Source organism: Passer domesticus, chromosome 1 (genome assembly GCF_036417665.1).
Source record: "Passer domesticus isolate bPasDom1 chromosome 1, bPasDom1.hap1, whole genome shotgun sequence".
In the NCBI taxonomy this organism is placed as follows: Eukaryota; Metazoa; Chordata; class Aves; order Passeriformes; family Passeridae; genus Passer; species Passer domesticus.
In genome coordinates, this window is record NC_087474.1 from 134634511 (window position 1) to 134657605 (window position 23095).

Consider the following 23095-nt stretch of genomic DNA (forward strand, 5'->3'; position numbering starts at 1 on the left):
AGCAAGACAAACTGAAAACAAACAACCAGTATTTATTCCCTTGTGACTCAACACTTGGAAGCTCTGCACAGTGCAGTCATTGGTGTTCAGCCACCATCTACCTCCCATCCTGGAGGCAACTGAGAGCTCCCATGGAAGTCCTCCTTGGTCACTGCTCTGTACACAGCTCATAGTCCCTTTCCCAGCCCATGAGAATTTTCATTACATTGTCTGTAGCTGGAGTAGAAACTTCTTTCAAAGAGTTAAAGAGGAGTTTGTCACCATTCCCTCATACCCTAGGAAGCAGCATTCCTGTGTTTAAAGTAAGAGCTTTGTGTAGGATCTCATAAAAAGTAAATCTCAGAATGCCCATTACATGGATATCTGGTTGAATGCTATTTTCAGTGCCTTCAATTTTCACATTTAGTAAACAACAGCAGGGCATGGCATGGTCTCTAGTAATAAAAACAGAGTACTATCTCAGAGTGTGCTGTGTGTTTTTGTTTGTTTTGTTTTAATTTGAAATTAAGAAGTTGTCACAGAAGTTCAAATCTCATTTCTTCCTAAATTTTACATTTTTACCTGCAATGAAGGTGAAAGCGATATGGCTGTTTGATTTTGTTGGGTTTTTTAAGTTCGGGTGATTTAATTGATCTACATTTTGTAATATATGGTAGTAATAAGCTCATCAGAGAATCCACCAGAATTACATACATACAATTACTTATGTATATGAACATTTGTATGGTAATAGTTGACACCCAGGTAAATACTAAATTTTCTCACCAATCTATTTTCTGTTACTTCTTTCAGCTGTACTTAGAGGTAAGGTTCAATCCTTTTTCCGTAGATATCTCTCAGCATGTGTAATTAAGTACCCCTCTTTTTTTGTTTCCATTTCTCTCTCCTTTAGTTCAGTTTCATAAACTGATTTCCTACCTTTTCTTTTGTTTTTTGAAAGATACAGAAGTCGATTTTGGAACTTTCTTTTGGGAATTCCCTTCTCACTCATGCTGCACTAATTTTAGTGTTTCTAAAGCTGTAATATTTGGTAAGTCCAAATATTTGGTGAGTATGTGCTACATCAAATATTTTTCACTACAGCAGAGGAAAGACTTTCATTTTCATCAGTCACTGTATCAGTACAATAAAAATGTTTTATGTTCTATCTAAATGTAACATTTTTCTTCAAGAAGTTACTGAGGGTATCAGAGCAAGAAACTTTTTGATGCTAGTAACGTTTAAAAAGAAGAATCTATAACTTGCTGACCTTGGTGGGCAGGAACTCTAGAATTAACATTAGCTTCTCAATCCAAATGGTGCTGTCACCTCTTGGCAGCGGAATAGTGAGTGAACTTCCTTGTGGCCAGCTGGAAGCTGATGGCTTTGATTATTTTATAAGCCAGTTTTAAATCCTATGCACATGCAGTGTTGTACTGTGTCAGTCTGGCGAGCTGCTGGTGCTGCCATTGCCTTGCAATACTCTCATGTGCATCCTGGTAATAGACTTCCAGTGGGAGTTGATGTAAGTTTACCACATGGCACAATGCCAGTTGCAGGAGGCAGAGGTTTTCAAAACATTATGGAGTGTATTTGCAGAAAGATACAGTGAGAATTCAGGATGATAACAGCAGACACATTCGTGTAAGGAGGAAGGCAAACTATCACATGAACAGGGGAATAGTACCTGAAACTGTAAAGACCAGGCTCCTAAAGGCCAGGTTGTGAGACAGTTCAAAACATCACGGCAGCTGGTGAACCAATACATTATCCTGGTATGAGAAGATGCAGGATGCAGGACTTAACTAAAATGTCCTTATTGACATTAATTTTACACTGCACAGGGCTTTATCAAGTGGATGTAATTTCATTGAATTGTGACAAATAGCTTTTGTCTGGAAACTAAGATTTATTCATGTAGTCAAGCTTGTTCATTTTTTACAGCAGAGATTAGTTAAATGTGGTATATTTCAAAATGTATATGTATATTTCAAAATGCATTGAAGTGGCTTGTATTGGCAATAGTTAAACTCAGCAAGAGAGGCAGTCAGGCTTTTCCCACTGCACTGACATGTCATGAAGCTGCATTAGTCTCCCATTAGAAATTAGTAGTAAACTATCATTTTTGTAATATAAGAAAGGACTCCAACCTGACCGAGGACCAAAAATTACTTTTATTTTCATAACTGCATTTAAGTTTCACAGAATTGCTAGAATGAATCAGAACACTGCAAGTTTCTTCTGCATCTTGCTCAGCACTGAGCAGTAACGTGACAGTTAATGCTAAAAAAAGACTGCAAATAGATTTTCAGAGTTGAAAATCTACCATGAAAATTAAAAGGTAACATAATCACAACATAATCATTGAATGCACTTCTGCTGAAAATGTCCAGCGGGTTATAGCCTGTGTGGCATGTCATCACTCCTGCAGCCAGAGTACTAGAAGTTGGTAATTTAGTAAGGAAAAAAAGACTTTGATATGAAGCATCTGTGCCATTTTCCATCTGTACTGACATTTTCTGTGCTTCACAAGTAATAATCACAATAAAAATATATTTCAGGAAATTTCATAAAGCGTACACAAACAGGATGTGCTCTTCCTGTGCGCAGAGTCAACAACTGTTCTGTGATATGTAAAACTTCAAAACAGAATTCAAGTGAGGCCTAAGTGATGCACAGGTTTCGTACTGTCCTTTGCCCATGAATGAGTACCATAAACAGCATGGAGGTATCTGAATGAGTGAAGAGTTTGCACTTACTGAAGCTATTGATGCTGCTTCTGTTTGTATTCAATATCATTCAGAAGTACCATCAAATCTAGAAACACCAGTTTGTTTACCATATTTGGATGTGATCTGACTCTAAGAAATTGAGGAGAGATGAAGAATAGCATCTGGTTTTATTAGTTTCTAAAAACCTTCACAGTATGTGGTACCAGTATTGACAGAAAAGGGAGACAAGATTGCACTGGCACCTTTTCTACCCAAAATGTTAATGTCAATCATGAGTAATCAAATGGCTATAGTAATTATCTAATCTGTTTCCTGTATTTATATTGCTTGAAATGTATTTATAATGCTTCTGTTGCCACAGGATTTGTGAACATGTGCTTTAAGAGCTGCTCCTACACATTCTGTACATGCAAGCAGGCCTCATTGGTGTGTGTCATTTCACCGTCTTCATCACAACTGTGGCAGGGAGGAGCAGCCCCATGGAGCACGGTTTGGATTTCTGTGAGAAGCCTGAACTGCTGCAGGCACTGAGCTGATGTGTATTGTGTTCTTTTGCTGTTGCTAACATGCCTTGCAGCTTCACTCATGTGCAGTGTTATTGATTGTACCATTTCTAGTATCCACCTTCCTCTCGGGGCTAGCTTTTGGCTTTGCCTGAGGCACTGCATTCTGCCAAAAAGCCACAGTCACAAATTATGAGTCTGATGCAGGTGGGAGACAGAAAAGAAAGAGGCTGGAATCAACAAGCCCAAGTCAGTGCCAGGCTCTCATTAGTTCCTTGGCATGGGCTCAAGCTTTCAAGTACTGCTGAATGATCAAGGAAAATAGGTATTTAATTTTAAGAGCACTGGACTTTCTATTTGTGGATGTTATGTCTGTGTGCTTAGCATGCACCACTTTTATCCACTGATAAGAAAATGAAGATTCAAGTAATTAAAAATCCCAGTCCCTTGGTGTTGCTGGTGACTTAATTTCCCTGGTAAGAGCCCTGAGATCTTTTAGGAAGCCTACCATGCCAAACATTGTGTCGTGTTTAATCCTGTACTTGTCCTTTATATGGTACTCCTGTTGACGTCAGTGGAAACTTGACTTGTGAGAGTACAGAAGAATCAGGCTGAATAGATTTTTTCAACAGTAAAAATTGAATGGAAGGAAAACTTCTGAAAGGTACCAAAATCTTATTCCTTCTTACAACATAAAGGAATGTTTTTTGCTTTGTTCTTCAAGGGTTCTTATCTATATGGATTCATGTATCTCTGCATTTACTGACTGTTGATAGCACGACTGGCAGACTTGAAAGTGATTGATGCAAAGTATCTATAATGATCCAACAAGGAATGACTAATAAACATCTAACATGCATTTCCATTTGTTGTTCTACAACACACGCCAGTCATTTCTAAATAACTTCTGTGTATACAGTTTTGTGATCACATTTCCATTTTGTGGTCGCTAAACCATATTGAAGCATGCGAATGTGAGGACACACACTGTGTTAATCACTAATAAGCTTTAAATATTTTCTGCTTATACTTGAAAGAGTCTGAGAAATGCCTGTAATTTTTGTAAGCAATTTCCAGCTGGTTAGGTTTGCTGTTACCAATAGTACTCATTACACAAATAGACTTTTCTCCCTCCTCTTACAAATACAAACAAAAGACACAGATTTTACAATGCTGAATGTAAATGATGAAGTCATTCTGGTGTTGTTATTCTAGATTTACAATGACCTCACTGAAAACAGAACCTAGACCCCTGTGGTTAAACCACAACAGAACAATATTAAAACCAGATTTGAATAAACCATCTTAATAAGAAAATGGGGTTAAGTTACAATGTCATTTCCATACCGAAAACTGCTCAGAGCAGAAAAAGACAGACACAGCCTTCGAACAGGACCATCTGCAAGCGCACTCGAGCAAGAGCTGCCCCTCGGGGCCAGCCCTGCCCGCCGCAGCGCCGGGCCGAGGGAAGCGGCACGACACGGAACGGAGCCGCCGCTGGAAGGGCTGCCAAGGTCCGATCCCTCCTGTCCTGCCACAGAACACCGGAGCGTTGCGCAATGGGAAAACATCTAAAATATGTATTGCACAGTTTCGTTCTCGCTAATCCAGCCTCGAGAATGGTGGCTGAGCTGCACTCACATTTAAGTGTGCAATGCCTCAATGATAAGAATTACACGTAAACGCAGCTCGACCTGCAGCTTCTCCGGAGGCGATCAGGAAAAACGCACTACGGAGCAATAAGCGGTGACGTCCCCGTTCTTCTGAAGCCCCACCACGGCACCCCTCCGCAACTCCGCCGATCTCCGCCTCCAAATCGCGGCACCTATGACAAACCCTGGCTGCCGAACTGCCCTGCCCGGCTGCCCTCTTCCCTCTTTTCCCTCCGCTCCCGGCAGGGAGCAGCACCCGACCGCCCTGCGGCGCCGCGCACCCGCACGTACACACAGACACAGACGCACACACGGACCGAGGGACACACGGACGCACACCCGCTCCTTCTCCCACACCGCGCTGTCGCATCCGCCACCCGCCCCGCACGGCTCCCGGCGCGCTGCTCGGCCCGGCCGCCGGCGCCTCCCAAGGTCACGGCGCCGCGCAGCGCCCGCAGGTGCGCGATGCGCGGGAGGAGGGCGGGAGCGGAGGGGGCCCGGCAGCCCCGGCACCCCCGCCCTGCCTGCGGCCGCTCCGAACGCCTCGCACCGCCCGCCTGTCCGCCTGTCTGTCTGTCTGTCTGCTGGGGGCGCTCTGCGCCGGGCCGGGAACAGCTCCGCGGCCGATGGCGGATTATAAGGGACCGCTCTCTCCGCCCCCAGCGGAGTCTCCCTCCGCCCTCGCCCGCACTCCCCACCCCTCCTCTGGCCGCAGAGAAGGGCATGGAGTTGGCGGGAGCCTATAAAAGCTCCTGAGAGCGCGCTGGGGCCACCGCGCTGTGAGAGCCTCCACGGGCAGAGCAGGGCCGCGCACCATGTCCCACCACTGGGGATACGGCAGCCACGACGGTGAGTGCCCGGCGGGGCAGGACACCTGCCGGCAGCTCCCCGGGAGCCGCGCCCGGGACGTGCCCGCTGCTGCCCCGCGGAGCCCTTGCCTGGAGCGGCAGTGAGCTCGGTGGCGCTTTCTTCTCGTAACCTTGAAATGCACCTGCGCCCGGGCAGCCTCTCCGGCGCTCCGCGCGCTGTGCCGGAGCATCTCCCGCTTCCCTGCTGACATTCCTTTACTTCGGGAAGGGAACGCGGGCGCTGCTCCACAGGACGGGGTGTCCCCGAGGACTCCCCGGTACATCCCCCGCCTCAGCCGCCGGGGCTGTGCGGCTGCCGGGTTCCTCGGTGCCCAGGTGGGATCTCCTATCGCCCCTGCTGCCGTACCGCCAGCCCGCACAGGTGGTACGCAGTTCAAGGCTGATGCTGGTGTTCGAACATCCCGATTTCCAGAGGGAGGTTATCGCTTTTATCCCCCGAACTTTGTGTCTTTTCCCACTGAGTTGCTTTCCGCTGTCTTACAGGACCCGCTCACTGGCATGAGCACTTTCCCATCGCCAATGGAGAGCGCCAGTCCCCCATTGACATCTGCCGCAAGTCCGCCAAGTACGACTCCTCTCTGAAGCCTCTTAGCTTCAGTTATGATGCCAGCACGGCCAGAAACATCGTCAACAACGGGCACTCCTTCAACGTGGAGTTTGATGATTCTTCTGACAAGTCAGGTGAGACCTCACCTTCGCGTGCAGGGGGAATGGCAGAAATTGCTACTAAAACTTACTAAAATTTATACTGAATCCATAAGGGTTTTTTAAGGATAAAAACCTACCAAAATATCCTGGCTTCTGTAAGGTGAGGATTCAGCAAACAGGAAACTGAGATCCTGTTAGAAGAAAACTAAGGCTGTCTAGGCAGCTAAACTTCAGTGAGGTGAATCGGTTTATTTTTGTATAAATCAGGATCTGGATAAGGGCTTGGCTGTAGAAAGAAAAAAATTAATAGTATTTGACAGGAATAATTTTAGGCATAGGTTAGCATAAGCTAATGATCAAATAGTTAAAAGAAGAGGCAAAATACATTGTAGGAAAAAGATGGCCTTAGAATAGCAAAGGATTACAGTTAACTTGAAGTGGAAATAGTTTCTTTGGTTATCAAAATATTATTTCATATTTCTGAAGCCAATATGCTCCCAGGTTAGTACAGAAACAGAGGAATGATTAGAAAATACCTCTTTGTTTTTCTGTAAGTCAAAAAAGCATTATCCCTGGCATTTCTTGATGCTGGGCTTTCTAGACAAAGTGTCTGACGTGTTCCTACAAAGTTGCTAGCAGGCAGTCAGGTCCACAGTCCCTTGCTGTTCATTGTGCTCTGTGGTGAAATTAAGCATAGAATCCTGCAAAACCTTAGTAATCCTTACTGAAAGGAATGGCCTTTCTGATGGGCAGGCTGAATCCAAGCCGTCCTTGCAACAAGGGTTCTGTATGTTGTCTTTGATTGTAGTTTTTCATATGGCTGCATTTGCAGAAGTCATCACCCTGCCACAATGAATGTGCCTTTATTTTTTAATTTGGACAACAAAAACAATCCTGTTGTAAGTCACTGCCTTCTCTATACACTGCCTGATTTAACTTGCTTGAGCAAGTGTCCTATTTTTCCTAAGTGTTTTGTTGGGCATGTCATTTAAGGAATGGTGCTGAAACCAAATGATCTGTGCCAACTAAAAATACAAGGTTTTTGTAACTAATGTAACACAGTGGTATAACAGACATTCAGCAGTGCTCTAAGAATTTGACTTTGTATTTTAACCATAATTTTTATGCTGGACAATATTAAGTGGTCACAGTTAATATAAGTGTTAACAGTTGTATAAATACATATAGATCCATCTGTAATTTACAAAGAGTGTCAATGTTGATATTTGTACATTTTAAAAAGGAGAGGAAAAGGTATTCTGACCTCTGTTTATTTTTTTGAAATACTGGGAAGCTAAAGGAGCTGCATCATATTCAGTTTAACCGTGTCATGGAGAATAAGGTAAATGATCCAGAGTACTAAAAAAAGATTTTCTTACCAGATACATGCAAGTCTACTCTTGCTGCCATCCTGCTCTCACTGAGCCCAAAGGAATCGGGTTCAGGTCTCCACAGTATTAAAAACTATTGTGTTCACTTGGTGTGTACCTAAGTCTGGAAAGAACTGTGAAAATCAGGTTGTGAGGAAAAAATGGCAGGAACATAAAATAATTTAAAGAAATATCTGCAGGAAGAATGATCTTTATGAGAAGTCATTGCAGAACCAGAACATCTGTGACAGGGATCCTTTGACAAATATGCAGTGACACAGCTTTCAGAGTGGGAGGATAGGAGATGCAAGTAGAAATATTCTCAGTATCTCTATTAGTGAAGCAAAAAATTATTATTCTTTAGAAACAAAAACCACTAAACAGATTTCTGTGAAGCTGGGTAGGGGTGGATCATTCACTACAAGACTTCCTCTTGAAATTTACAGTGCATAGAATCTACCTGGCAGCACACTTAATGGCTTCATTTGTATGCGGTTAACTAGGTAACCTACTTTCCTCACACAAAATAGAGCTGTCTTTGACTTGTATCTGCTTGATTCTGAATTTGAGACTCAAATGTGCATACCCAGTTCTTGCTGAGACATCACACAACGATCACAGGGAGAAGCTATGTGAGGTTATGTGATGTGCTGGTATGTTTTACAGAAGACAATGGAATAATACCCTGTAAATACTTCCCACAGGCTGTATTGCTTGTCTCTATGAGCTGTCCCATATGTGGTAATGAATTATCTGTAGTAGTAGGCGCAAAATGAAGTAATAAGATTATTGTTTGTGAATAATCTTCAAGATGAGTAACTGCACGCAAAGTAGATCCATTTCATTAAGAACAGTCAGTCTCAGAACTAACGACACTGAAGCAAACTGAACAGTAGTTCTAGGTCTTAGTGTCTGATCACTCCTGCCCTTCTGAATACACAAAATGCAATTTAAAATACAATAAATAAAATATAATAATAATATAATAAATAATACAATAAAAATCTACAATTGTAATTTTTAAAAAAACCAAGCAGGTAGCAATAGTGTAATAATAAATAGGTAATTTCTGTTTTGTATGCTTGGAGCCTTTTGGAATGCTTTCTTGGGTTTGTATGTAGAAACTGAACTCTGAACTTCCCCATGTGGTTGTTACTTAGTCAGTCTTTGCCTTCAGTTCTTGCATTGCTTTCTTAATTTTCATGTCCACTGTCTTTTAATAGTAGTGGAACATAAAGTATTTGTAGGCATTAATCTTTAAAATCTTCTAATTTCAAAAATTTCTTCATTTTGACAGCAAGAAGTCATTATGATAAAAGTGTTACTAGGAATAAAACTTTGAATTCAGGTTCATCCACTCTTGTGATGGAACCACTCCCTACATGTATAAGTGAAAAAAGTGATGATGATAATTCTTAAAATAAGATGTGTTACTATAGTACACGAACTTTACAGCAAAGGAGTCTCACTAAGGGTACTTCTTTTATCATATTAAACATTGCATATTCCAGTCTTCTCTAAGGACTTGTGTATCACTTCCCTCACTTTAAAAGAGAGAAGTAAACAGCAACCTCTCAGAGCCATAAAACCACAGGACATGACTCTGCTCAAAAAACCCTCAAGAGCCTGAAATATTTTGTAACATGCATAAAGTGTGTTCTCTGTGTGAGTTTTCCCAGAGAGTCTTTGAGAATTTATCTGTGTTCTGAAATTCAAGTGAGACATGTTCACAACAGTAGACTCTGTATTTTCTGATCAAATGTTTGATGAGCTTGTAAAAGAAGTCAATCAGCCATGAATTTATTCTTTAACAAGAATGTTAAAATATCATATTTTAGCTGTAGAACCTGACAGTTCTATGGTGTCAAACTCTAGAGACTTGACAAAATGTGCTGGTAATATATGCTTGTGGCTAAGTGTCTTAATTGTTTTCTTCTCCTTGCTGCTGAGCTAGAGTATGGAAATTGAAGTGATGTCCCAAGTAAATCTGACATTTTTGCAAATAATAAGTCATAAAAATTATGAGAAGACCTTGAAAATGAAAATTCTGTATTCACCTTGATTCTAGCTCCTCTTGAGAGTATTTCAGTAGTTCTAATCCAATATATTACCTGATTATTTCTATAATTGTAAGTATTAATGCATATACTTCAGCTGTCTTGAATTATGACTCACTGTAAATAAACTAATCTATTTTGTCACAGTGGTTATTGAAGAGCCGGTGCATTAGCACTGCTCAGTTGGCAGTGAGTTTCTTTGAAAACAGTGCTACTGTTACTCTTCTCCTACACTTTCACCTCAGCTGGTAAATGGAAGAAGAAACAAGTAGGTCTGCTGTCTTTAAGGGACAACTCTTAATCAAAGTCACTGCTACTGGTCTATTTTTAGGTTTCCCAGATCTAAAGATACAATATTAACCATGCCAGAATAATATTGCATGTCATCAGTGTAGGGTCATGCATTGAAGGTCCACATTCCTTAAGGAATGAATGTGTTGATCCTTTGGAATCAGAAATCAGAGAACTGTTTGATTATAGATTTAGGGGACTGTATTCAGACACCTGCTTATGTCACAAGTAATGCTGTGCATGGCTTAGCTAAAACGTCAGAGGTTTCAAGGGTATGTGATCTTTAAGTCATTTTTCCTGCGAATTGGGATTACCAGAAGCTGCAAAGTCTGTATAAACAAGTAACTTGAAGAGTTCCACTATTTCCAGGAACTGGAAAGGAAGATGAGAAGGCATGAGATTAGTCCTGCATGTTTCAGGTCTTCATTTCTTTACGGAAAAGTGTCCTTCCTCATTTACACTGGGGTGGGGTTGGTTTGTTGGTGGGTTGTTTTTTTTGGTGGGGTTTTTTTTTTTTTTCATGTTAACATGCAATGCTGAGTAGAAATTTGATTTGGATTGTGAATTTAACAATCATGGAAACTTGACTTCATTCCCTTTTGCTAATCCCTCCTCTAGAGGCGCTTTTAATGCAAAACCAGGAGAAACTAGTCAGCTGTTATCAGCTGGGGCCACTTGGAAAAGTTTATTTTTAAGCTGTAATGAAGCTGTGTGCCAGATGTCACGATTACCACTCTTCTCAGCTGATAATTTGTTTATTTACTTACAGGCATGAAGGACTGCTGCATACTTAGAGGCAATGCTCACACCTTGAGTTTTCTAGTCCTTCATTAGATCTGAGTGTAGTATGAACACTGTCCAGTACACAATTTTCAGTTCAGTGAACAGCCACTGAACTTAATAATTTAAGTATTGTTATTAGAAATTAAATTAGTTGATACTTTCAAGAGAATTTTTAATGCTTCCAGCTTGGTTCTTAAAAGTTGTTGTAAGCCTATGTAATGTGAAATGTGAGGGCTGAAGGCTGGTCAGAGACTCAGTACAGCATCTTAGGATTCTCAGAGAATTTCTGTTTGAGACTACATGAGAAATAAGCTCTACTGGTCCCAGGGAGTTGGAGGAATGTTAAGAACCTAATAACTTTGTATCCTGAAGCAGGTCAGAGTCTTCCTGGCTGCTGCCCAGTCTAGATGAAATAGTTCAGCTGAGGTGAATTGGAACCACTGACCTGCTGCAGACACACATGTCTTCAGACTTGCTGTGTTTTGGCAGCTGTTTCATTCTGGTCTATCTGTGTGGAACATCCTTGTAGCCTTATCAGGCTAATTTTCTAGCAAGGTCAGAAGTAGGTTTGTTTTGGTTTTTTTCCTTATGATATACAATTTTTTTTTTCCATAGTGAAACCCATTACAGATGTCTTCTGCAAATATGAGCCCTATGGTCAGATGCTTCAGTTCTGTCTTGCTCTTGTTGCTTGCCATGATACAATGTCCTAGGAGGAATGTCTGAAAGAGATAACATAAAGAAGGAAACATCTCACAAAATCTGACTCCCTGTACTCCACATTCCACAGAAGTGACAGCTCACCCTAACTGAACTCTAGTCTGTCAGATGGGAAGCCCATCCTTGCATAAGAACACAGGGCTAATTCCTGTGCATCCTCATAAGAGCCTTTTTCATGTCATTAATAGTACATGGTGCTCAAGTATTTTTTTTTCTTCCCTCAAGTAATGCTTCATCTCCTTTGTCTCTTCGTCTTGTTTTCCATTGTACAGATGCCTGTGTATGCACAAAAGCTCACCAAGTATTAGTATGTACTATGTATATGTTTACATAAACATATGCCTAGAGTATTATTTACACATCACATCTACTGTAGGCTGATACAAAATCATAGTTTTCTTTGTGCTAAAGCAGTGTGTGTGTGAGAGGGCTGTTCTCAAATGTAGATGTCTGAAATATCCTGCTGCTGGGTTTTAGTTTGGTGGAATGTCAATTAGAATTAATTCTCCAAGTTTGGAGCTTTTGGACATCTACTGTACTCTAGTGGACACATTATTTCAGCTACTGGAAGGAGCTTTGTAGTCTGTGATTCTCATTTGTAGAACATTTTCTCATTCTGCATTTTCTCAGATTAACAAACTTTACCATAGTATTTTTTCTTGTCACACTAATTTGTATGACAGGAAGGAATTCAGTCTAACTCATTAAACAGTCTTGTAGTTCCTCCATTTTGATTAATCTTTTGCAATGTTTATTGGCTTTATGAGATGTATTAGTCTTCTGTTCTGTATAAAGAGAACATTCCATATGAGTTAACTAAATAACAGGAATTCCCACTTTATTCCTGCAAAAATTTAGATGTGGATGCTGCCACTTTCTGAAAGAAGGTATGAAGTGGTCCCCAGTATTTTTTTACAAGGCTGTTCTGTTTTACACTGTTTACACTATAACTGTTCACCAACTTGCCTTTAAATAGAACAGTGAAAGTGTGTAGCCTCAGTAAGCAGCTGTACCAGATGCAGCAAAACTCCCTTTGATTTCTGTATGTTTTCAGACATCCCAAGAAAATGTAGTGGAGTCAAATCAACTTCACCTTCTGTATCCCACAGTTGGTATAAGTCACATAAATGGAAGAGTCTGTGTGCTTATTTGACTTCCCAAATTAGCGCTGCTAATACTTCTGTTCACCCAATTTAGACCATGTTACGAGATCATTTAACAGTGAAACATAATTACTGGATGTTGCTAGTGTAACTTTTCCAGTAAAGGGTAGAAGATAGAATGGTAATGGAAAAAAATTACCATTTCTTAGTCTAAGGAAAGTAGCTCCAAACTTGTCTAATAAGTATCTAATAGTGGAAAAGAAGAAAGGGCGCTGTCAAACTGTCACCTCTTGGGCTATAACACATGACCAGGTTATGATGTAAACTGTCTTGAGTAAATGGAATCTGTGAGAAAACCTTTTCTTCAGCTCATCTTGTGCTGTCTTCAGGCAGCGTTGCATCTGAAGCAGTGCTATAAAACAGAAAGGATCACAGCTACATATGTATTTTCAGGATGGTTTCCACTAATACTGGTCTCAAAAGTAAGGGAGCTAATGATGAAATGCTCCAATATGGATAAGAACTTCCCCATTCTATTTTAAAAAGGGATGGAAAGATTGGACTTTTGTTCAACGTGACCTCGAGTTGATATTCCTGTCAGATGGAACAAAGGGAAGTTGCTGGTATCAATGTTCTGATTCTCTGTGAACTTTTATATTGCAAAAGCTGGTAGGGTTTATTTATGGTTTAGAAAGCTTGTTCTGAAGAAAAAAGCAGTTCTATCATTCCTACTTTGCCTTTTAAGTTTAGTTTTACTTTCTTGGATAGACTGAGAAGTCTTAAAAATAAAATAACTGCTTAACATAGGCTAGAACAAGAGGGCTGGATTTGTATTCATTCACACTAATCTAATTATTACTTTCTTTGAATGCTCTGCTGTGAGTCAAAATAAGCTAGTGCTGGATTTGAAAACCACAGAATGAGAAAAGTAAGCAAAAACTGCAAGAGATTTTTCTGCATCTTTTGGGGTTTTGAGACTATAGCAAACTTTGTGTGGAGAAATAACACTGCAAACGAACTCAAGAACATTGCATGGTTCTGCTTCTCAGCATGCTTTCCATTGATTAATAATGGCAGATTAACCTGTGCTGTGCAAGTGCTTTCTGAGGTCAAGGAGTGGTGGAACCTCGGTCCATTTGTACCTGCAACAACCAGCAACACCCTGAGCTAAAGGAACTGAAACATTGCAACTCCATGGCATCATTTTAAAATGAAACACGAGACTGTGTGCATTAAATGGTTTTGCCTCTGTAAAGACACAGCAACCAGTTGCTTCATTTCCAAAAGGAACTAATGTCCTTCTATAGCTGCTGTTTTGAAAAAAATACTCAGATTTAGTCCTGTGCTTAAAACAGTTATGCTTCTTGGCAACTAGCACATGCAGAAATGTAAAAGTAGAATAAGATAAGTTCCTACTTGATTACTTTAAGTAGACATTCTTCTTTGAATCACATAGCTTGAGAATAGGTAGGGTAAGTTCTGGTCTGTTACCTACAGTATTCGAAATTACATATGTTGCAGTGGGACATCTATTCATGTTTTTCAAATAAAAATACTTCAAAATATATTTACCAAAGGAGCTCTAGACAAATGCTAGATTTGTCCACTGAACCCAAATTTTGCATGCATAGGGAACACTGGTGGAAACAAATGTATTTTTTAGAAATCTTACTTAATTTTCATGTATTGCAAATTTTTAGTTAAATCTTTCTCACCTTATTGTTTATATCCATGGCTGGTGTTGTCCATGCTTGTATATAATGGGACATTTTCAAACCTGCAGCCACCTTTTCCAATCAGCATCTGATGTATGCTTTCACACATGCACGTGTTTAGACTAACTGCAGACTGAGAAGAAAGCATCTTTACTCCACAGAATCATTTTATGGCACATACACAGAGCACACTTACATGTAATATCTTATGTCAGCACTCTTCTGTCACTTTATTGTATATATATATTTATAGAGAGGAATTGGTCTCTTAAAATATCTAACACTTGAAATTATTGTTTTTAAATTTTTAAATGTTAACAACTTAAAGATTTCATTTTTAATTTGGATTTGAGATGCTTGGTGGAAAAAAAAGGAAAAAAACTTCAACCAAACCACAAACTGGTGTGAAACCTTTCTCTCATAACTTAGATAAATAGCTCTATTTAATGGAATTATTTGTTATTATTCTGTGCTTTATGTTGCACTGGAGGAGACATTTTCTGTGCCCTCAGTATTTTGCAATGGTAGGGCTTGATCCTGCATATCATAATGGTGATTGGTCACAGTTGGAGTAGAAGGGTAAAACTAACAAGCAGAATAAGGGAGCTTGCTCTTGTATAATTCAAAGTGTGGCTGAGAACTTCACTCAGAGCAGTCCCATAGCACGAGTAATGCCAGATAATGGAGAGCATAAATAAACAACTGATTTTTAAAAAGTCCATCTATGTAGGCATTGCCATTTTTACCACAATGGGAAGGACAAGACATTTGAATTCACACGTCTGTGCTGTCTTGTCCTGTGCCTAGTGCTTTACCTTGCTGCAAGGAGGCAAACCCATGGCTAACAGGTGTTCAGGTTTAAATTGGAATCTAAAACATTTTACTCAATCCAATCTGCCCCAGGATTTGCAGGATTAAGGCCTAAATGGATGAAGTGTCTAAAATGAAAGGACAGACTACATTAGTACATCGAAGATAATTTGGTCTTCAATGTACTTCTGTAGAATGATTCTACGTGGGCCTCTTACAAAGGGTTTTTTTAATCTGTTTGGTGACAGAAAAGTTACATCTTCCCTCATCACTTGTAATACTAGCATGCCTGTTAAATTGCTGATGAGATGCTCACTGTAAAGTCACTTATGTTTTTATCATTTATTATCAATATTGGTGTATTGCAGTATGTACCATTGAGGATGATCTGGAGTAGCATGGCAGCATGCAATGAACTGTAAATCACATAAAGGACTTGAGATAGCTGTTTTAGTTTGTAGGGAGACTTGGTAACAAAAATTATGTGATTTGCTAATTAAGGCTCTTTTATTTTGCAGTGGTGCAAGGAGGAGCACTGGATGGAGTCTACAGGCTGGTGCAGTTTCACATTCACTGGGGATCCTGTGATGGCCAGGGATCTGAGCACACTGTGGATGGTGTGAAGTATGATGCAGAGGTAGGACATCCTTTATCTTCTCCAGTCTTCTTTGTATAATGAGGGATTTTTTTAAGTATTCCACCACAGTAGCACTTTCACTACAGATCTTCATAGGAGAGGGTTACCATAGACAATTTTGGTATGATGCTGCCTTAGAATATAGTCCTTGCAAGAACAAGACATTAGATTTGTAATTTTTCTCAGCTACTTGATGTCAAAGAGAAACAGAAACCCCCACATTAATAATACCTGCTTTTTTTCCCTGCTTTCTCGGTGACTTGGAAATTATGAAAAAAGAGAATTGCAACACATCTGTACATATACATCCCCTTTTCCTAGCTTCAATTTTTAACATCGGAGATATTTATAAAAGCAGTAAAATAATTTTGGGGCAGATCTTTTCGTATTTTGGTAGCAAAGAATCAAGGGGAGTTATGAAGAGGGCAGACAGTGAAGTGCAATCTTACTGTCTGGCACTCTTTGTGATACTCTTGAGACTCCAGATGTACCTCAGACCACTTAAGACTCCATATTGCAGTCTGGTACAGAAACTGAGTGACTTGAGTGCCTTGCATCCCACCTTTCCTCATTCCCTGTTTAGAAATCTACCTCTGGTTTCTGACTGACTTCTAAAATATATTCATAAATACACATTTGTGGAACATACCTGTGATTTGCATTGACAGATAAAAGAAATTGCCCCACAAATTCATTGGTTCTGCTGCTTTTTCATGAGGGAAGTAGCTTTTATCTTATCTGAGAAACTTTCAATTACCTTCTGTCTTTCACAGTACCATAACTGCTTGTTCAACTTGACTTGCAGATGTGGGAAAACAGCCTGATGAACTTAAATTAGAAATAACTTGGAAATTAAAAAGAAAGTAACATCCTGGCTAACATGACCTGGAGATTAATTTAATATTCTTTTCCATGCCTTTCCAGTAAAGGGCAGGACTGTTTGTTTTGTTTTTTTTTTTTTTTTAAAAAAAAAACCCCTTCCATATTGTGAGTCAAATCTGTAGTTAATGTGTCTTCTCTGCTTCATCTGACACTAACAAGATATGTCAGTGTGGTAAGAGCTCCAGGATATATAGCATTAAAATACTACATTGAAATCCTGTGGGCTGTATGTGGGAAAAACTTATGCTGAAGATAACTGGAGTTTCACCACATGAAAAGCAGAATGATACAGCCACAGCTTGCCTTTAAAACTCACCAGGGACTAGGAGTGAGGAGCAAAATAAGACACATTACAGAAATCTCTTTGAATAAATGAAACTTTAAAGTAGATAAATAATTCAACAAATTCTTAACTGTACACAAAAGTTTTCAAACCTCAGCAGTAAAACACCATCTTGCTCTTACTAAATTATTTCCCTGCCTCTTCATTTTGAAGTATTCTGGATGGCGTATCATCTTCACAGTGCTTCTTTGTTTTCTTGCTCCTAGCTCCATATTGTTCACTGGAATGTAAAATATGGTAAATTTGCTGAAGCTGTGAAGCATCCTGATGGTTTAGCTGTGGTCGGCATCTTCATGAAGGTTTGTTAAGCATTTTCTTTTTTTATTATTTGTCCAGTACATTCATTGTGTTGTGTGGAGAGCCTAAGAGCAGAAAATAGAGAATAAGACAGCATTGTGGTGTACCACCCAAATCCATAGCAAACTAGGTGGTGCTCCAAATTCTTACCTTCCTTTATCTATAAAAATTGTACACTGGCCATGGAGTATGACTGCCATCTATCACTGTGGCAGCCCTGTAGCAGCATTCTTGCCTTCATCAAGACAGTGATGCTACCTTAAATCTTAGCAGTGAAAGGTGATGTGTATAACCGAGCAAGTTGTGTGTGTGAATCTGCAGTGTGACCAGCCTAAATAACACCTATTTTCCTTTTCTTGTCATTGTTAAATGCCAGACTGTTTTGTGTTAGTTGAATTGTCTTGGCAGCTAGCTGGAGGAGGTGTCTGCTCCAGCAGTGTGTAGTATTCCATCCTGGCCTCACTGAGGTTGACTATTTTATGAGGAGGGTGACTTCCATAAAAGAAGAACAACTTAGGTCCAAAAATAAATCCACACACTGTAAATGAAAATAGCTTCATTGTGTGCAATGTCCTTGGCTGACCCGTTTGTGCTCACTGTCAACTGGCATGATTTTACAGAGCCTGTTTAAGTCACTTATTCTGTAATACTCCTATTCTGTAATGAAATGGAGCTGGGAAAAAAGGGTCCTTGAGAACTGTAACAGAAAACTAAAGGTGTCATGAGAATGCATGGTGATTTTTACTTTCATATGGTTTGTGTTGCAGGTGGGAAATGCCAAGCCTGAGATGCAGAAGGTTGTGGATGCTCTGAGCTCCATTCAAACCAAGGTAATACTTGCTGTCTGTGTTGCTGGACACCCATCACAACTGTGCTATGTTATCTTCTTTGGAAAGTAGAATTTTTACTTCTTCCCAGCCTTCTCCATATATGAAAGTAAAACAAACTTGCTCCTAAAATTCTAAAAGCAAAACAGATTGGAATGAAGTTGAGGTAGAGAGCATGGAGTACTAGAAGCAGTGATTATTTCCTGTCTACATTTCTCTGTCTTTTAATTGTATTTAAACCTATAGGATAGGATTAATCTTCCTAATCTAAACTACATTCCTAGATGTCCTTTCTAGTCTGTGGTAACAGATGGAAAAGGCATTTCCCCTCATCTGTGCACCTGTGGGTTAAATTTCCTTTTTCCAAGAGGCCATGCTTCTCTTGGCTATTTCTAGAGAGAGTTCAGATAAACAGTTTGATCAGGATATATAATTTAGGGCGAAAAAAAATCTTCCTGTATCTTAAATATTGTGTGCAGTGTGTGTGTGATTTTAGTGTGCTGAGTAATGAGAAACTAAAAGTACTTAGTAATTAGGTACCTTCATAGTGGGTAAAGGCCAATGAGAAATGTGGACAGGAAAGGTAAAACATGAGACTATGCTGTCATCTTTCTCATCAGGCACTGTTTGTGGTAAAGGTATAATGCTGCTTACTGCAATGGACTCTCCAACAGGTCTCACAGGTTCTGTGTTTCCAATGCAATCAGTGTACATGGCATCTGAATTCTCATTGTTTTTCAGGCAAGGTTAAATCTTATCTCTAAGACCAAGGAGCATAAATGCAGCATTTGATATGAGAAGCAATATCTTGAAAATCTTGTAAGAAATATATTTCTTGTTGCTGAAAGTATTTAATCCCAAAGGTACTATAGTTGGCCTGCAACACTTGATGCCAAATTCCATTTCTGCCTTCCTACAAACATGGAGCTTTCCTGCTGCAATCCGTATGTGTGTGTTCTCTCCCTGACATCAGCCCATCTGCTTACTTTATTGTAGGGAAAGCAAGCTTCCTTTACAAATTTTGACCCCACTGGACTCCTTCCTGCATGCAGAGACTACTGGACATACCCTGGCTCACTGACAACTCCACCACTGCTTGAATGTGTGATCTGGCACGTTCTGAAGGAGCCCATCACTGTGAGCCCTGAGCAGGTAGGTTTCCAATGGATAGTGCCAGTAGATGTGTACTGAAGTTGCACTGATGGCTCAGTTCAGCCCACCAGGTGATCTATGAAGTGGCAGTGTTAGTGCAGAGCTGTACAGAGCTAGCATCACGTGTCAAAAATACCTATCTGAAGTGGGAATCCTCTTCTGACAGGACTCTGCTTCTGCCTGTGGATATAGTTTGCTGTAGAATATAAGGCTGTCTTCTATTTGTGCACTCCAGGGAAGATGGGGGGAAGTTTAAAAAATTATCAGATATTTTCCAGATACGTGGTTAGAGATGTCATGTGGTAAAAATCTGGAAAATTGAGGCATGCATGAAAGGACCATTTGTGCATGCAGAGTAAGTCCAGCATGTATTGTGAGCATCAGCAGGTTTGCTGTACATGCAATTACCTCTCTGGTTGTGCTTGCCCTGAAAAGGCCAGGTTTACAAAGCCCCTGGGGAACTGCATCCACAGTCTTACACTGTAGAGCTGTAGTTGGTCTGTTGATTTTCCAGCATTTCCAGGACACTGAGCTCTTTTTGCAAGTTCTATTTGTCACAGAACAGACTGGGAAATCCTACGCAGCTTTGTGATGATTCTAACAAAGCTCCCATTGTTTGGAAGAGGCAAAATTTGCAGATTCCAGAAGTCTCTGCCTAAGAAAATACTCTGTAGACCAGCCTGAGAAGGATAGTATCCCTAGTAGGAAGAAGCTTGTGCAGATTAAATCACTCTTGGCCCCAGCTTTCTGTGCCATCCATTAATGAAATTACGTACAGGCAAGATTCCATTTTTGGGTTCAGATCTGTGTGCTTGAGAGATATAAATAGAATCTAGAGCCTATAAATACAAACCAGCTCTGAAGGGCTTTAGTTTAACCTTCAAATCCCTAAGTATCTTTTATTGGTGGTAGACATGCTAACAACCTGCACCTAATTCTAAGGGGTTTTGGATATGAAAGAAAATACAATTGAAGTGTTTTAGAAGTTAACATAATAAAATATAGAATATGTGATAAGGAAGAACTATTGGAAGTAATAACTATAACAGTGATCGATTGTCATTAGTAAACTGCAAGGGAGCATTAAAATTGACACTACTCCAAACTATTCCTATTATTGTTGATAATCCAAAGTTTTCAAATATGTTTTTTTTGCAAATATAGTTTTATTACAGTTTTTTGCAAATATGGTTTTATTATAAGGCAGGAGCACACTCACCAAAATAGTATTTTTTTTCTACTATACCTACTCCAACCACCTACAAGTGGTAAAAGTTACCATTCATTTCTTCTTTACACATCCCTCCATGTTATCATCAATATTTCCACACTGTGTGCGATTTGCTTTTTCATTCCCATACTGATCAAAACAGGAAACCATATATAAGAGTATTGATTCAAGGTTTAAGGTGGATAGGTTTTCCAAAGCTGAAAAGAAGCTGGATATAATAGCAGGGTGTATAGCAAGCCTTCTATCACTTGTTGTGACACAGCAGTTCCTGGCAGAGGTTGAGCTCTGAACTTTGTTCTAGTTGGTCCTGAAGGTGAAGTCCAGTGGAAGCAGGTCACTGCTGAGGCCATCTTTCCTTGAATGTGGAAAAACCTGGTCTGGAACCTGGGGTGGATTATTATTTTGGCACAATCTTTTTGTGAGTTTTGGAGATTCTTATTTAGACATGATGGTGCTTTTGTTACATCAGATTGTGCAAACACCATTTGTACTTTAGGAACAAGTACCATAACTATACAGTATGCTCCTATAGATGTGAAGCAATTTTTGCCTCTCACAGCATTTGAAAATCAGGATAACTTGAATTCATTCAACAGCTTTATTTTGACCCAAGGGTAAAGCCAATTGTAATTGTTATTATTTCAAGTGGACTTAAAAAAACAGAAAAAACTGTATAATTGGCAGAGGATTCTGAAAGTATTTCAGTTCATATCTGGATCAAGGACAAACAGCTCTTTGCTTGTGGAGCTCAGAAAAAATGTGTGTCTATGTCCTTGTTTTTTGTGGTTTCACAGTTGTTCTTGCCAGGATATTTTGTGGACAGGAGAGGCTATGTTGAGGCTGGAAATGGTGTGAATGTAATGCAGATGTGTGGGTTCTGATGCCATCTCTAGACTACTAGTACTGGCAAAACTTCAGGTTGGAGCTCTGGTTCAGGCCCAAGATGTGTAGTTTCAAAAAGTCCTGCTGAAATGAGAGGATGCATTTGAGGATATCTGTGTCTTTTCCCACAGATGTGCAAACTCCGTGGCCTTTGCTTCAATGCTGAGAATGAGCCCGTGTGCCACATGGTGGACAACTGGCGCCCGTGTCAGCCCTTGAAGAGCAGAGAAGTCAGAGCCTCCTTCCAGTAACCTCAGTGCTGCAAGTGTTAGGAATTGCTGTGTTTGTGAGGAGCCCCTTTTGCTAAGCCCAAATCTCAAACTTTGCCATGTGTGCCCAGGCAACATCTTGTCTCCCAGATCCATTCCTTCTTTTGCTCTGCATCTGAAATGCCAGCTATTGAAATGTGAAAGGCTCTTGGCTGAATGGGGAAGGGTTCTTAAGGTGTGGGGTTGGGGGAGGCAGGGGGTGGGTGGCTGTGTGCATTTTGGTGACTATTACTGCGACTGACACTTTGGTATAATAGTGAGTTGGCCACTTGGGAGAGGATATGGTGGTAGCAAAATAAGCCATTTTAAGGAACCTCATCTACTGGTGTGATAGTACACGTAACTAACGATAACTTGAAGCTTTGTAAGAAGCACAGGAATACAGAATCTAGCTATAATTTAGAGAAAAAAGGTATTTTGAGAAAGTTAAGCAAAATGAATATTTAGAATTAGACTTCTTAGATTTTAAGAAACTGACATGTAAATATTTTTGAGACTATTTTGCATTTTTACCCATGCTGTCAACAGCCTTAGTTACGTCTTAATGGTAGTGTTGGGTTTTTTAATTAAAATGTTCTAAATTAAATGTTATCTTTAAAATTTGTTATTACCATAGAAATAATGCAAACTATCTTTTCATTGAAATAATATATGTTCTAATTTAAAAAGGAAAATAATATTGTATTTTAGATAACTTCTCTAATAAATCTATACTTCTATTTTTGCTTCCCTGCTGTTATTTTAATTCTGGTAAGGAGTCACTAATCTGTTTGCATGGTTGCATAGTAAACATAATTACTAAACATATACCTTGGGAATTGGCTTCAGTGACACTGAACATGAATGCAAGACTATATGGATATGTTAAGAAATTTTCTCTAAGTAGGTATCTTCTCTCTGATAGCAGAAGGAAGTGTTAATTTTGAGTAATCACTACAAGTTATCATCAAAATTGAATGTATAATGAAAGATGCCCTCACAAAACTTTTGAACAAAATTCTACTGAAGAATGGGCTCATTAGACTTTGGTACTAGTTTTTAAATTAATTTATAATGAGTTTGCTACCCCATCAGGAATTGCTTTGTAATTTATAAGGTATCAGTTGGGCAGGCTGTGTTCTGAAGCACCTGGATCTTGAAATGTGTGTGATGGAAATGAAGATATCTTGAAATGCATACAAAGAGCTTCAGAAAGAAGTGTCAAATCACAACCTTTGAAAAGCTTCCACATGTAAAATGCCCACCATCCTACCCCCATTAAAAAAAAAAAAACAAACAAATAAACCAAAACAAAAAACCCCAACAAACCTAAAACCAAAATATGGATTTTAAAACTCTTAAAC

At 39.8% G+C, this 23095-nt stretch overlaps 2 protein-coding genes across 6 annotated transcripts; one reads left to right on the forward strand and one right to left on the reverse strand.

Moving 5' to 3' along the window:
- Nucleotides 1–1731: 1731 nt before the first annotated feature.
- LOC135281643 (uncharacterized) lies at nucleotides 1732–5591 on the reverse strand. Of its 4 annotated transcripts, none has more exons than XM_064390702.1 (3): nucleotides 5158–5591; nucleotides 4909–5039; nucleotides 1904–4745 (listed from the first exon to the last, which is right to left on the reverse strand). In XM_064390702.1, the coding sequence occupies exons 1-3, from the start codon at nucleotides 5589–5591 to the stop codon at nucleotides 4537–4539; spliced, it is 774 nt and encodes a 257-aa protein (XP_064246772.1). In that variant the 3' UTR covers nucleotides 1904–4536. The 4 variants fall into 4 exon arrangements, 3 of the variants coding, with proteins under 3 accessions (XP_064246772.1, XP_064246777.1, XP_064246764.1); XM_064390707.1 differs by having other exon boundaries at nucleotides 1905–4785; nucleotides 5206–5591; XM_064390694.1 differs by having other exon boundaries at nucleotides 1905–4785.
- On the forward strand, nucleotides 5471–22471 carry LOC135281666 (carbonic anhydrase 2). Of its 2 annotated transcripts, XM_064390720.1 has the most exons (7): nucleotides 5471–5715; nucleotides 6219–6416; nucleotides 15751–15869; nucleotides 17301–17393; nucleotides 18159–18221; nucleotides 19215–19370; nucleotides 21615–22471. In XM_064390720.1, exons 1-7 carry the CDS (start codon nucleotides 5682–5684, stop codon nucleotides 21732–21734), a joined length of 783 nt encoding a protein of 260 aa, XP_064246790.1. In that variant the 5' UTR covers nucleotides 5471–5681; the 3' UTR covers nucleotides 21735–22471. The 2 variants fall into 2 exon arrangements, with proteins under 2 accessions (XP_064246790.1, XP_064246796.1); XM_064390726.1 differs by lacking the exons at nucleotides 5471–5715; nucleotides 6219–6416 and adding an exon at nucleotides 6470–13635.
- Nucleotides 22472–23095: the final 624 nt, after the last annotated feature.

Bases quoted from the DNA above. Each gene is read 5' to 3' on its own strand.
- LOC135281643 (XM_064390694.1), bottom strand. From the start codon at position 5,591: ATGCCCTTCTCTGCGGCCAGAGGAGGGGTGGGGAGTGCGGGCGAGGGC. The intron at 5,040-5,157 runs GTACGTGCGGGT...GGTTTGTCATAG, and splicing joins GTGTGCGTCTGTGTCTGTGT to GTGCCGCGATTTGGAGGCGG. The intron at 4,786-4,908 runs GTCGAGCTGCGT...TACATATTTTAG, and splicing joins CGCCTCCGGAGAAGCTGCAG to ATGTTTTCCCATTGCGCAAC.
- LOC135281666 (XM_064390720.1), top strand. From the start codon at position 5,682: ATGTCCCACCACTGGGGATACGGCAGCCACGACG. The intron at 15,870-17,300 runs GTAGGACATCCT...TCTTGCTCCTAG, and splicing joins GTGTGAAGTATGATGCAGAG to CTCCATATTGTTCACTGGAA. The intron at 19,371-21,614 runs GTAGGTTTCCAA...CTTTTCCCACAG, and splicing joins TCACTGTGAGCCCTGAGCAG to ATGTGCAAACTCCGTGGCCT.